The sequence below is a fragment of the Girardinichthys multiradiatus genome, unplaced genomic scaffold (genome assembly GCF_021462225.1).
Source record: "Girardinichthys multiradiatus isolate DD_20200921_A unplaced genomic scaffold, DD_fGirMul_XY1 scaffold_25, whole genome shotgun sequence".
Taxonomy (NCBI): domain Eukaryota; kingdom Metazoa; phylum Chordata; class Actinopteri; order Cyprinodontiformes; family Goodeidae; genus Girardinichthys; species Girardinichthys multiradiatus.
Genome location: NW_025917678.1, coordinates 19,355 through 33,866, shown reverse-complemented (window position 1 = coordinate 33,866; position 14,512 = coordinate 19,355). Strand labels below are relative to the sequence as shown.

At 38.0% G+C, this 14,512-nt stretch overlaps 1 protein-coding gene and 3 long non-coding RNA genes across 6 annotated transcripts; 2 read left to right on the top strand and 2 right to left on the bottom strand.

Moving 5' to 3' along the window:
• Window positions 1-1,752: 1,752 nt before the first annotated feature.
• On the top strand, window positions 1,753-3,503 carry LOC124865124. Of its 2 annotated transcripts, XR_007037457.1 has the most exons (5): window positions 1,753-1,806; window positions 1,887-2,100; window positions 2,242-2,331; window positions 2,670-2,756; window positions 2,912-3,503. It is a non-coding gene; the product is annotated as an uncharacterized LOC124865124 (long non-coding RNA). The 2 variants fall into 2 exon arrangements; XR_007037458.1 differs by lacking the exon at window positions 2,242-2,331.
• On the bottom strand, window positions 2,652-3,915 carry LOC124865126. Its single transcript, XR_007037460.1, has 3 exons — window positions 3,633-3,915; window positions 2,849-2,966; window positions 2,652-2,767 (listed from the first exon to the last, which is right to left on the bottom strand). It is a non-coding gene; the product is annotated as an uncharacterized LOC124865126 (long non-coding RNA).
• Window positions 3,916-6,075: 2,160 nt separating this feature from the next.
• Window positions 6,076-14,244, top strand: LOC124865120 (zinc finger protein 883-like). Of its 2 annotated transcripts, none has more exons than XM_047360095.1 (3): window positions 6,076-6,120; window positions 10,691-12,034; window positions 12,228-14,244. In XM_047360095.1, exons 2-3 carry the CDS (start codon window positions 10,809-10,811, stop codon window positions 12,514-12,516), a joined length of 1,515 nt encoding a protein of 504 aa, XP_047216051.1. In that variant the 5' UTR covers window positions 6,076-6,120; window positions 10,691-10,808; the 3' UTR covers window positions 12,517-14,244. The 2 variants fall into 2 exon arrangements, with proteins under 2 accessions (XP_047216051.1, XP_047216050.1); XM_047360094.1 differs by lacking the exon at window positions 6,076-6,120 and adding an exon at window positions 6,127-6,334.
• On the bottom strand, window positions 6,418-10,803 carry LOC124865125. Its single transcript, XR_007037459.1, has 3 exons — window positions 10,689-10,803; window positions 9,806-9,808; window positions 6,418-6,501 (listed from the first exon to the last, which is right to left on the bottom strand). It is a non-coding gene; the product is annotated as an uncharacterized LOC124865125 (long non-coding RNA).
• Window positions 14,245-14,512: the final 268 nt, after the last annotated feature.

Below are 14,512 nucleotides of genomic sequence, written 5' to 3'. Positions count from 1 at the left end.
CCATCTATTAACATCATATCACCTCAGACCAACATGGTGTTTAATTCACTTTAGTGAAGATTACATGAAAAGGTCAAGATTACCAACGTTTGCTGAACTGACTCATTACAACGAGTCAAAGACAAATACTTTATTGAAGCGTTCATAATATTATGAACTGCAGGTCAAATTAATTTCTGTTGAGCAGAAATGAAACTTACATTTTAGTAATATTATAGTAATATAATCTTTTCATGGGACAACACTGAAGATACGACCCTTTGATACAATGTAAAGTAGTCAGTGTGCAGCTGTATAAACTTATACTGTATAACAGGATAATTACTGACACCTGAAAGTAACTCTTTAACCGCTGGCAACAAAGTAAGTACACCCCTAAGTGAAAATGTCTGAATAATATCTAGAAAAATGTTATTTTCTCTAGAGCTTCCAGGTTGTCACTGGATTATTCTTCCTCTCCTCCAATGACACACGTGACCAGACAATCAGGGGGAAACACAGAACAGGTGTGGGCTTGGGGTGCAGGGAGACAGAAAACAAAGGACTAGACCAGGTAAAATAATAAAACACAAACTCAAGAACTCAAAACACAAGCAGGTATGACAAGTTGAACCTCTCCACCAATGTATGTGCTCTCCTTTACAATGTCTGTTTATCACAACAGGACATAGGGTTGAAGGTCAAATCTTGAATAATTCAAATAGCTAAAAAGATGTTGGAATAAGTACAAACTCACTTGATCCAAATCAGTTTAAAGAAAGATTAAGATCTGGAGGCCCAAGTATGGACAACTAACCCACACTCACTGCTAAAGGTTCAATTTCAGAGTGGAGAACCACCTAACCACACAGGATTTAAACCTCACAGCTGTTATCTGTGATTGTGATCATTTAATATTAGAAGGCAAAATGCAGCTAATGTGCAGGACTATTGTTTAATGGTGGGACAAGGAGGGTTTTTGTAACACCTATCGATCATGTGATGCTTGTAACTTCAGGGCTTTTATCTCTGATTTTGCTAAACAAACAGATCCAATACCCACAAACCATTAAATGCAGTTGAGTATTATAATCTCCTTGGACTCCCAGCAGCTAATACTCTGGAAAAATAATTCAACCTTTGGAGTGTTAGAGGGTGTTTTCAACACTGCTCGACCACGTGAGGCAAGGCCTTTACCTTAGACTGTGCAGAATAAAGAGACCCAACACTTGTAGTCAGGAGACGTAGCCTAGTTGTTGAAGGAGGAGCCCAAATGTAACTTTTCATCCTACATGCAAAGAGCTACGTCACAATACTCACATGATTATGTTATGTTACAGTAAGCTAAAAAAGTCTTACGAACACAAGCTGTCACAAGATTATGGTTGATCAATGTAAGCAACATTTTATTCTGTCTAAATTTATAGGTCCTTCCCTGGTATTTTTTTCAAGAAGTTCTGCAAGGGGAAGAAAACGCTTTTTCTCTCCATCCAGAGTGGTTTCCACCAGTTTCAAAAGTATAACAGCACATTTATTTTTTTTTTGCTTAATGAAAACACTGATAAAACACCAAAATCAGACACAGAGTTGAGACTCATTCTAGCTGGAATGGAGAGACGTACTTTAACTTTCCCTGAGTCTGCTGATCACTTACAGGTAGAGGAAGGTCCTCGCTTTGACTGCTTTTATTCACACTCATTTTTTAAACACTTATTTTTATAAAAAATTTATTTTGTTCTTTTCCATGAACAGATTTCAGAACATCTGACCAGTCACTACCCAAAACTTCAAGATCTAACAGGGGGATGGCTGCTTTATAAACATTAAGTATTAAAAACTGTAAAATTGTTATTTACAGAATTTATTTGTGCTCTTCTATTATATTGCTTGTTTATTTCTTTTTGTAGGAGGTTCTGGACGGAGAAAACTTTCACTTATACCTCCAGAGACTGAGGGTTACCATGGAAACCTTTTGAAAACTGTGACAGTAGGAGGAAAAAACATGATCTACATATTTCCACTTCAGGAGAAAACTGATATGTCTCCTCTTCCTCTGGATGCTCTAGAACTTCAAAGCATGCCTAAAGCATCATGGGAAGTTTGCAGTGTTACCTTGCAGTTGTAAGTCTTGGCTGTCCGTGTAAAATCATGTGTTGACCTCAGATCTTCAGGAGACGACTTTGAAATCTCTAAGATTGTTTAATATCGTCATGCTCTTTATTTTATTTTTTTACTTTTTCTTACAAAAATATATTTTTAAAGTATTCTCATCATGAAAGCAGTGCTAATGAAGGTACTCCAGTGGCATCAACATCAAGTACAAATGATGCCAGTTTCCCTGGAACACATCTGGTAATGCAGGACTATGTGTTAACTTTGGAAACATTTCTTTTTGTATGACCTGTACCTCTTTTAATATAGTGGGCAGGAAACATACTGTATGTTCAAAAATAATAAGTACTTTTTTGTCCTTTTTAATTCATAACCCGTACCAAATATTACAGCAGTTTAGTGTCATACCAGTTGTTGTTTTAAACTTTAATTTAATATTAAGCTCGGTCACCAACAACTTACACAATACAGCATCTCACCTAAAAAAACTTATTTAAATAAATCTGTCCATAAAGCTGCTGAACTGAAAAACTTTCATTTTACAAACTAAGAAACAACTTCTCCATTTCATTTTTTAGTTTTTAATTTGAGGCAGCTTGTCCAGTATGTGAAGAGGAATATCTGCTGGATATTTTACAGATCCATGCCAGCTGTTGTGGAGACAGGTGAGGAGCTCCTAAAAATAGGCACCATTTTTATAAATATCTCAACGCCAACAGTGAAGTTTCTCCACTATTTCAAATATACAATAACAAACCTTCTAATCCAAATGAACAGAGTACTCCTCCTAATGCTGTCGTAACCCGTTTTTATTTTTCAGTCTTGAGGAGACCTCACCCAGACCAGAACAGGTTTCCAAATCACTTGGAGGTTCACTGAAAAAGTCACTGACACATGTTAATATATCATTTATAGCTGACACATTTCACACATAGGTGATCATGTTAATTATTATTTATTATTTTATTATTTACTTTAAAATAAATATATATAATTTTCTGTATTTAAATCACACACAATATAATTTATCCAGATGCATTTAAACTAAGTATATTCTATTTATGTGAAATATGGTGGACCAGTGAATGTGGAAAAGTAATAAAGTTAAGAAATAAAGCATTTAAAGCACTTAAAAGAAATCCAATGTTTCAGAACTTAATTGAATATAAAAAAAAAACAAGCAATGGTGAGGAAAATTGTTAAGAATGCAAAAAGAGAATATTGGAGGAACTTTTTATTACAGTCGAGAGAGAAACAAAAATTTATAAAATATGGAAAATAATTAAAAGAATGAATGGTATTAAGAAAGAATATGAATATCCAATATTAGAAGTAGATAACACAACTAGAAGAAAAAGCTGAAATACTAGCTAAAACATTTGGTAAAATTCATAGTTCAAGTAACATTATTGATGAGGGAAGGAAAGGGAGGCAATACAAAGATTTACTACAGAACAATGAAGAAACAAATAACTTAATAAATGAACGGTTTACAAAAGCTGAACTCAACTCTGTACTCAGGAAAATAAAGAATACAGCACCTGGTAAAGATCAGATCTGATCCACAATGATACAACATCTCAGTGAAACATCTAAAGACGTCATATTAGAGCTTTATAATAAAGTCTGGGAGGAGGAGGAGCTGCCTCAGAGCTGGAAGGAGTCAATCATCGAACCAATAACTAAACCAGGAAAAGACAACACAAAACCAGAAAATTATAGACCCATTGCTTTAACATCACATATATGCAAAATAATGGAAAAAATGATTAATAATAGATTAACATATTATTTGAATAGCAACAGGTACATTACTAAGGTGCAAAGTGGTTTTTGAAAAGTGAGAAATATTAATGACCCAACGTTATGTTTAGAACATGAAATCAGAAGAGCGCAAGTTAATAAAGAAAGTGTAGTTTCTGTATTTTTTGACAAAGAGAAAGTTTATGACATGATGTTGGTTGAAGGATTCCTGATTAAATTAAATAAAATGAAAATTACTGCGAAAATGTTTTACTGGATTCAAAACTTTTTAACAAATAGAAATCTTCAAGTTAGAATAGATCAAGAAATGTCAACAAAATATGTTATAGACAATGGAACACCTCCAGGTAGTATTATAAGCCCATTATTGTTCACCATAATGATAAATGATGTATTTGCAGACATTAGAAAAGAAATAGGTTGTTCACTTGTTGCCGATGGTGGAGCCATATGGAAAAGAGGGAGAAATATAAAGATAACTGGAAAGAAAATACAGTCTGAGATAAGATGGATAGAGGAGTGGGCGTCTCAATGGGGATTCAAGTTCTCAGTTGAGAAAATAAAAGTTATGGTATTTACACAGAAAACAATAAGAGAGGAAATAAAATGTAAATTATATGATCAAGAATTAAAACAAGTTAAAAGCTTAGTTTGTAGTAAAAGTTTCTAGGAATATGGTTTGATGAGAAAATCCTATGGAATATACATATTTGTTAGAAAATGACAAATGTAAGAAAGTATTAAATATTATGAGATGTTTGGCTGACAGTGACTGGGGAGCAGACAGGTAAGCTTTAAAACAAATGAACACAGGATTGATCAGATCAAATATAGATTATGGAAGTATTATATATGGTTCAGCAGCAAAGACACATCTGGAAAAATTGAACTGAATGCAACATCAAGCATTAAGAGCAGCATTTGAAGTAGAAATGGGAGAAATGCCGTTAGATCGAAGGAGAACACAATTGACAATAAATTACTGGGTAAATTTACAAGGCAATAACCCGGATCATCCGACACAAGATGCCATGCTGAGAAAAAGAAAAAAAGATACAAGAAGTTTTGGATGGATTATTAAAAGGATAACAGAAGAATTGTATGTACAAAATATAGTAATAAGTCCGATACTGTCACCAGCTGTTGTACCACCCTGGATTTGACCAGAATCACAGGTAGATATGTCAATAATGGAAAAAAAAGAAAAGGACATGTATATTAGAGTTAAATATAGTACAGGAATATGTTAATAATTATTATCAATACCTTCAGATTTATACAGATGCATCAAAAACAAATGATAAAATAGGAATAGCATTCATAGTACTGGATAATCAATTAAAAATAGGAAAATGAATCACAAATGGTTTATCAGAATACACAGGAGAAATGTTAGCAATACTTTTAGCAGTACAGTGGGTGGAAGACATAAGACCTTTAAAAACAATAATTTGTTCAGATTCTAGCTCGGTATTGTTGAGTTTAAAACATAACCATTCAGACAGCAGGCCAGAGATTTTACTAGAAATACAGCATATTTTATTCAGACTACAAATGATGGGTTTATCAATAATAGTTTTATGGGTTCCAGCACATATTGGAGTTAAAGGAAATGAGATGGCTAAGAAGGCAACACAAAATCATGTCAATTTTACAGTACATTTCAATGATCAGAGGAAAAGAACATCATCAAACAAAAAGTTGAAGGAAGAATGGCAGAAAAGGTGGGATGGAGAAAGAAAAGGAAGATGGTTTTATAGGGTTAAAAAGGCAGTAGGAGAAATAAGAACTGGAAGAAGGAGCAGAAAGGAGGAAATAATAATAAGATTAAGATTAGGACATACAGGACTTAATTATACACTGTTTAAAATACTAAAACACAATACAGGAAAATGTGACAACTGTCGGATAAATGAAACAATTCAATATATTTTTATGGAGTGCCAGAAATATGAGCTGGAAAGAAGAGTAATGAGAGAGAATATAAATAATAATAAATAATAAATATAAAAGAATTTAAGAAACGTTTAGCATAATAGATACATTGCAAAAGAAAATAGGGAGAAAACATATACAAATTATTTCACGATTTCTAAAAAGAACAAAATTACTTAATAGAATTTTATTTTATAAGATATTAATCCATGATGAACCAAACTCCATACCAGTGGTGGCGGTAATGCCACCACTACAGAGTTTTGCCAACCGCCATTAAACTTCAGAAGAAGAAGAAGAAGAAGAAGAAGGATCGGAACTCGTCCAAAGGTAATCTCCATGCTAACGTTAGCCTGAGTACAGTTGTTCTTTATCTGCTGAACTATTTCTTCTGCTGCTTCATCTCTCTTCTGTTGGAGGGAAATGAAGTTCAGAGACGCTGTGAATTTGTGGAGAAATGAACCTCTATATCATCAGCTAAACCTCCAGCTGCATGATAATCACTAGCTAGTTAGCTGCAGCTAAGTTAGCATGCTAGCAGAAGGTAAGATTCTGTGATTTGCTGTTTATGAAAAATAATTAAAATCCTTTTTATGAGAAACTGATGATCAATGATGTTGATCCTGCAGGTAGAAAGCTGCTTCAGAAAGAGTTTCTCAGCAGCTGGAAGCAGAAAGTGTCTTGAGCTGGGTGCTCAGTTAGCATGCTAGGCTAACAAGGACCTAGAAATAAAAAACTAGGCTTTTAACGACTGTAGAAGAAGAGTCCTGAGAGCAAAAACTACAAAGTTCTCGAGGTTTTCATTCCTAGTGTTTTATAAATAGAGCTTCCTGTAAGAACATTCAGAAATATTCAGATAATATTAGGAGTTTATGAAGTCAAACGTTTTTATTATTTTATGATCTTCCATCTGGATGGACTGTGGTCATTAATGTAGACGTAGGAGAGGTGGTGAGGTCCATGTTGAGGTAGGAAAACTTTACTGGCCGTCAGTTAACTCTTACATTACTCCTCACCTCTCATCGACTCTTTTATTTGGCACCTAAAGGACAATCCTCAGTCAGAGATCAGTTGTACGTTTCCACAAGTTTATTAAAAACAATCTGAATTCAGAGAGGAGACGTCACACTTACACTGGTACCTGGAAACGTCTGTGTGTTGTCCGTTTTGGAGGGGCCACAATATCTTTATATACCCTTCGCTGCAATGCAGTACACATACACAATCATTCTATCTGTGGATATCTCCCCATCAACCATATAACCTCATATCCAAATAAGGAGTACTTCTAGTCCTTCTCCTATAACAAACTTATCGTGTCTGGCTCCAGCCCTGTCTCCTTCCCCAATTTATGACCTTGCCCTCTCTGTGCGCTGTACTCCCCTGTCTTCTTCTCCCCCATCGGTGATTCCTTGTCCTTCACTAATTTATGACTTTGGACTCTCTACTTCACTCCCTAAGCTTGAACCCCACTGCTCTATGTACACATGTCAGTTACATACATAAATAGTTTATATTCTACATCCACTAAACAGTCCTGCAGGGGTTTCCACTGTGATCATCTTGTTGGTCAGAGATCAGAAACTGCTGGTTCCTGGTTCTCTTAGACCTGAGAGAACATCCCATCTGACCTGAAGAATTTAGCCACCGTCTGATGCAGCAGAAGACAGTAGAGGTGGGCACATCAATCCAAAATATCGATAACATCGAGGCCAAGTTGGGATCAGTACTAACATGGTGAGATCGATACGTTAGTGTCAGATTCTCTTCTATGCGTCCACCAGATTTCTCAAATTTCTTCACAGAGTTCAGCGACCACAGCTTCTCTTTCCTTGCTGCCCACCGCCCGTCCAACTCCCTTTTCTGCTGGCAGAGAGTAATAAGAGGAGCCCGTGATGGCGGAGAGAAAGAGAAGCACTTTGTGGATGTTATTCACTGCAGCTGATAAGGACACTGCCACATGATGTGTGCAGAAAAGTCATTTGCTACTGTGGGAACATCACACATTTACAGAAACATATAAAAACACTTGAGATCTCCGAGCTGTTAAAATTGTTGAGAAAGGAGGAAGAGGAGGGAGATCCCCAAACACTGACAAAGGTTTCTGGCAAAAGCTTTCAGTCAAAAATCAGGAATATCCAGATAATCTCCAGCATAAAGAAATGTTTTCTACAGTGAAATTAGTGATCAGAGATACAAGTTTAGCACACTATTATCAACTATTATATATTCTGCCCATTGAAAACAATCTTAATAGTTTATTGGAACTCCAAAATATACACTTCCCTAAAGATATACAGGTCCTTCTCAAAATATTAGCATATTGTGATAAAGTTCATTATTTTCCATAATGTCATGATGAAAATGTAACATTCATGTATTTTAGATTCATTGCACACTAACTGAAATATTTCAGGTCTTTTATTATCTTAATACTGATGATTGTGGCATACAGCTCATGAAAACCCAAAATTCCTATCTCACAAAATTAGCATATTTCATCCGACCAATAAAAGAAAAGTGTTTTTAATACAAAAAACGTCAACCTTCAAATAATCATGTACAGTTATGCACTCAATACTTGGTCGGGAATCCTTTGGCAGAAATGACTGCTTCAATGCGGCGTGGCATGGAGGCAATCAGCCTGTGGCACTGCTGAGGTCTTATGGAGGCCCAGGATGCTTCGATAGCGGCCTTTAGCTCATCTAGAGTGTTGGGTCTTGAGTCTCTCAACGTTCTCTTCACAATATCCCACAGATTCTCTATGGGGTTCAGGTCAGGAGAGTTGGCAGGCCAATTGAGCACAGTGATACCATGGTCAGTAAACCATTCACCAGTGGTTTTGGCACTGTGAGCAGGTGCCAGGTCGTGCTGAAAAATGAAATCTTCATCTCCATAAAGCTTTTCAGCAGATGGAAGCATGAAGTGCTCCAAAATCTCCTGATAGCTAGCTGCATTGACCCTGCCCTTGATAAAACACAGTGGACCAACACCAGCAGCTGACACGGCACCCCAGACCATCACTGACTGTGGGTACTTGACACTGGACTTCTGGCATTTTGGCATTTCCTTCTCCCCAGTCTTCCTCCAGACTCTGGCACCTTGATTTCCGAATGACATTCAGAATTTGCTTTCATCCGAAAAAAGTACTTTGGACCACTGAGCAACAGTCCAGTGCTGCTTCTCTGTAGCCCAGGTCAGGCGCTTCTGCCGCTGTTTCTGGTTCAAAAGTGGCTTGACCTGGGGAATGCGGCACCTGTAGCCCATTTCCTGCACACGCCTGTGCACGGTGGCTCTGGATGTTTCTACTCCAGACTCAGTCCACTGCTTCCGCAGGTCCCCCAAGGTCTGGAATCGGCCCTTCTCCACAATCTTCCTCAGGGTCCGGTCACCTCTTCTCGTTGTGCAGCGTTTTCTGCCACACTTTTTCCTTCCCACAGACTTCCCACTGAGGTGCCTTGTTACAGCACTCTGGGAACAGCCTATTCATTCAGAAATTTCTTTCTGTGTCTTACCCTCTTGCTTGAGGGTGTCAATAGTGGCCTTCTGGACAGCAGTCAGGTCGGCAGTCTTACCCATGATTGGGGTTTTGAATGATGAACCAGGCTGTGAGTTTTAAAGGCCTCAGGAATCTTTTGCAGGTGTTTAGAGTTAACTCGTTGATTCAGATGATTAGGTTCATAGCTCGTTTAGAGACCCTTTTAATGATATGCTAATTTTGTGAGATAGGAATTTTGGGTTTTCATGAGCTGTATGCCAAAATCATCCGTATTAAGACAATAAAAGACCTGAAATATTTCAGTTAGTGTGCAATGAATCTAAAATATATGAATGTTAAATTTTCATCATGACATTATGGAAAATAATGAACTTTATCACAAAATGCTAATATTTTGAGAAGGACCTGTACACCTTAACCCTGAAATGTAAATATGGCTGAATATAAAAACCCTTTGTGTTAACTGTTGAAGGAAAAATAGTATTTCTATTAAGGCTACATGCAGATTACAGTTACAGACTTAATTATCATAATAATTTTTTTATTTCACATGGATAAGGAAATTATTTTAGTATTTTAGCACTGTAAAATTCTTTAATATTGATGTAGTTAGTTAATAAATACCTTTTTATTTGCTAAAATCTTTGTCCTTTGTTTTATCGTAATTAGAATCAACTTACTAAAGACAAAATCATAAAATTATTCAAAGATCATGATTTCAAGTAAAGTATTGGTATTTGTATCGGCTATACTAGCCTTGTATTTACTTGGTACTGGATTGATGCCAAAATTCCCAGTATCGCACACCTCTAGAAAGCAGAACTTTAACATAAACCACGGAGATGATTGGAGATGCTGCAGAGCTCCGCCCATCATCAGTGATCTGAGCAGTGATTGGTTGTTGCATCACTTACTGTTGATTTACAGGCAGAGACATTCCTGTTTTATATGTACACACACACACACACACACACACACAGGGGTCTCTGCTCACTCAGCAGTTTGCAGGAAAACTGCTAAAAACTAGTGATGTTGACCGATTATTATTGTTGACGTTATGGATTATGATTCATCTTGGAGTCGATCATATTTGTCTTGTTTCTGCTCTGAAAGTGACATTTAACGCGTTTGCTGCTTCATCATCATGTTTCTCTGCTTACTCAGACTGATGTCAGCAAACTGGGTTTTCTTCATCATGCATAGATGCATCAGACTGAATAAAAACTGATTGAAATCATACAGCTGCCTTCCTTTCTGACTAAAGCAGGGAAATGAATTTTAACAACATTCATAGAACCTCCTGAAGGTTGAATATTGTTCAGTCAGAACCTGCAGTTCTGAAAGGAAACGAGTCATTGACTGGACCTGTTCATGTGTTTCTTTGTCTCTCTGTCTCTACAGGAACATCAAAGCAAAGATGAAGTGAAGACTCAGAACCTTCAGGAGAACCACAAAGACCCATCAACAGCAAACATCTCTGACCAATGTGGAACATTTCTTTCCTCTGTAGATCCTCATAATGGAGCAGAGTGTTCCCTGTGAAGTGAAACCATACAGCTGTGAGAAAGGTTCCATCTGTTCCACAGCTTTAGAAACACATCAACTGATCCACAGTGGGGTTAAACCTTTCACCTGTGAAACGTGTTCAAAGTCTTTTAAACTCAAAAGGGACCTAAAGACTCATGAACGGATCCACAGTGGGAATGATTCATACAGCTGCCATGACTGTGGAAAATGTTTCCGCACGGAGAGTCGAGTCAAAGCCCACAGTGTCATCCACACTGGAGAAAAACCTTTCAAATGTGATCGGTGTGAAAAGATGTTCAGCCACAAATCCAGCTTTTATCTCCATAAGCAGACCCACTCAGGAGAAACAGAAAAACAGTACAACTGTGATCAGTGTGGAAAGAGTTTCAAACGTTCATCATACCTGCAAGCCCACAAACGCAGACACTCTGAAAGACAAAGATACTCCTGTGACACGTGTGGGAAAACTTTTACAAACCGTCCTCACTTAGCAGAACACCAAAATGTTCACATTGGATTTAAACCCTACAGCTGTGACCAGTGTGGAAGATGTTTTACATACAACACTGCCTTAACGACACACCGCCGCCTCCACAGTGCTGAGAAACCGTACGTCTGTGCTGAGTGTGGAAAGGGTTTTGTTCAAAAGCCTGATTTCAAATCCCATCAGCTTGTTCATGCTGGAGTTAAACCCTACAGCTGTGAAGAATGTGGAAAGTGTTTCACAACAAGACGACAAATAAAAGAACATCAGACCTTTCATGTTCAGGAGAGACGTTTCAGCTGCGATCAGTGTGAGAAGGCTTTCTACAGAAAATCAAATCTCAGAAGCCATCAGAGGATTCATACTGGAGTTAAACCATTTTGGTGTGGGGAGTGTGGAAAATCATTCAGGAAGGAAGGAAACTTAAAAGTACACAACCTCATCCACAATGCTAAAGGAAGGTTCTCTTGTGACACATGTGGGAGAACTTTCACTCAGAGGAACCAGCTAAAAACACATCAGAGTATCCACACGGGAGGGACACCATACTGCTGTGATCTCTGTGGGAAACTCTTCATGCACAAGACATCATTTGTGGCTCATCAACATGTCCATGCTGGAGATGAACCATACAGCTGTGATCAGTGTGGGAAGACCTTTAAGCTTTCAGGTCATCTAAAACGACACCAGCAGACCCACAGCAGGAAGCCAGCAGTCTGGAGGCCCACTGTGAGGTTGGTAAAGATCTGCCTGGTTCTAAATGACAGGACCCTTTTCTGAGGATTGTTTTATTAATACGCATCAATCTGAAAATGTTCAGGGTAGAAGTTCTCCTTAGCTCAGAGTTGTAGTCATAGCTTGATGCCATGATTGTAAACTGTTGCAGGAACCCTGAGTTCCACTGTCCTTGTATGTTTGTTCCTTTAGAAGCAGAGCAGCACAGATGGAGCCACTTCTCAGCCCAGCCAGCACCGTAATGATGGAGAACCAAACTGTTCTGGGGGAAAAGTCAGCAAAGAAAAACCTTCAAAGTTCCAGATCTAAGCTCAGTGAAGACAACCTGAAGCTCAGCAAAGATGGAGGGAAAGGTTTCACCTCCCCAGCTTCCAGAAAAGTCCCTGAAGTCTTCCTGAAATTTCAGAGCCTCCAGATCAGACTTCACAGAGTTCATGTTCCTAGTGTTTATCCTACTGTTCCAGTGAACCCTGACCTTTGACCTTTAATTTAAAGTTACAACAGGGAGCAGTTCCATCATTCAGTAATGGAAGGAGACGGCTCTTTAAGAAGCCGTCAGCTGTTGCTGACATGGCTTTTCATAATCAGATATGTTGGTCTGCCTGTTGATGCCTGTTTAACTAGTTCCAGAGCTAACAGTGGCAAGCAGCAGAACCGGGTCAGCTTGTTCAGGAAGAGGGACAAACTGAACAAGCTTCAGATACATCAAAGTTCCTCAAAGGAGACCTTACAATGGTTGTTGAGACAGAAGATCTTCATTGAGAATATCTCTGAGTTTGTTGTTAATGCAGCTCAGAGCTCTTAATTTGAAGGGCCTCTGGCTCAACCCCATTTCCTGCTGCTGTCTCTGTCCCTATGTTCATGTTGGTCTCTGTCCCTGGGCCCTGAACTCTAGTCCCAAACAGGTAAAATAGTCCACTGAGGAACCAGGACATCATCATGTGTCCTAGAGTCCTCCTACAGAACCAGAACTTAAAAATAACCCATAAATGTTCTGTAGACAGTTATCAAGCCATCAACAGATGCCAGCACACATCATTTTCTTCTGTTTATTAAAAAACAAAAACATCCAAACATGATCCATCAGAATCCATCAAAGCGGACATTTTAGAGCCATTTATATTTGTCTTATAGAGACAATAAAATATTTGAGCAGAGAAATGAATCATTTTCTGTGTTTAAGAAGAACTGAAAATGAAACCAGAGAACATCAGACTAAACCTGATGGTTCTGTTACACTAAAATAGGTTTATTTACTAATATTTCATCTACTGTTTATGGATTTTATAGATAAGTGACAAAGAAACCAAACATGGTCTATCAGAACATCTGAAACTAGATATTAGAAAGGTTTTAGTCTCCATAGCAACATTTCAACAGAGGAAATACATTAGTGAGTGTTTCTCAGAACCAGATGGGATGTCCTCCCTCCAACATGTAAAACATCGTGTTGGTCTAAAAGCCCCCCCACCCCATCACAGTAAATATTGGAACAGCCCACTTCCTGCTAATCCAGGGTAGAAAATGGGATTGAGCCTTAATCTTTGCTTCAGTGTCTCAGCTGATGTCTCAGTTGGTCTGTTGTTCTTGGTTCTTTGTGTTTCTGTACTGCTTTCAGCTTCATGTTGGGAACGTCTGGACCCTGTTGGTGGTTCTGAGTTATGTATGTTTGAAAACATTGTTGATGATGGATCTGCTGTCACTGGCAGAAAATGAAGAGAACTGTTGATGTTGTTCCCTGTTCAGCCACAAGGTGGAGCCTTTAACTAACTGAGAATCTGAGTAGAGTTTAAATGTTGCTGCTGAAGAAATGTTCATCAGTTTTATTCCTGGTTTGAAGTTAAAAAATGTCTCCATGTTTGTCCTCCTCCAGGACGTCCTGAGTCCAACCAACACTTGGTTTGTTTTCTGTCTTTGTTACGTTTGAACTTGTCAGGAATTTTCTTTTCTTCCTGGTTTTATGGAAAATATGAAAAGCTGCTTTTATCAACCTGTTGGTGCTTAAAGTGACTTTTCTGACTGGGTCGGAACCTTGTTCCACCTAAATGATTCTGTTGATTCTTCTGAAATGTTAAAATAAAGAGAGTTGGACCTTCTGCTGGTGGAGACAAAGATCAGAATGAACTTTGTTAAAGAACAACAGTTCAAAACTGGAATCAGCTCCACTTATTGGACTTTTCACATCAGGGTCAAACTAAACAGAACCAAATGATTCTTTTTCATTAACTCTCCTTAGTTGAGTCCATTGATGGATCAGTAGAATGTGTCCAGAAGAGAAAAGCTGTCTAGCTTAATGACAGAACCAACAGAACAAGGTTCTAACTCTATAAAGTGGGCCGAGCTTCATCCATCTGCTTCACAAGACTTTACATCTTCCATCTGATCATCTGCTGCTGTCCCACCCTGGGAAGACCAGATGGTTCCATCTTTTGACCCGACTCGGAGGAGACAATGACAGCACTACACAGAAACTGTTA

Excerpts from the sequence above, each read along its gene's own strand:
- LOC124865120 (XM_047360095.1), top strand. The coding sequence starts at position 10,809 with ATGGAGCAGAGTGTTCCCTGTGAAGTGAAACCATACAGCTGTGAGAAA. Across the intron at positions 12,035-12,227 it reads GTCTGGAGGCCCACTGTGAG|AAGCAGAGCAGCACAGATGG; the intron begins GTTGGTAAAGAT and ends TTGTTCCTTTAG.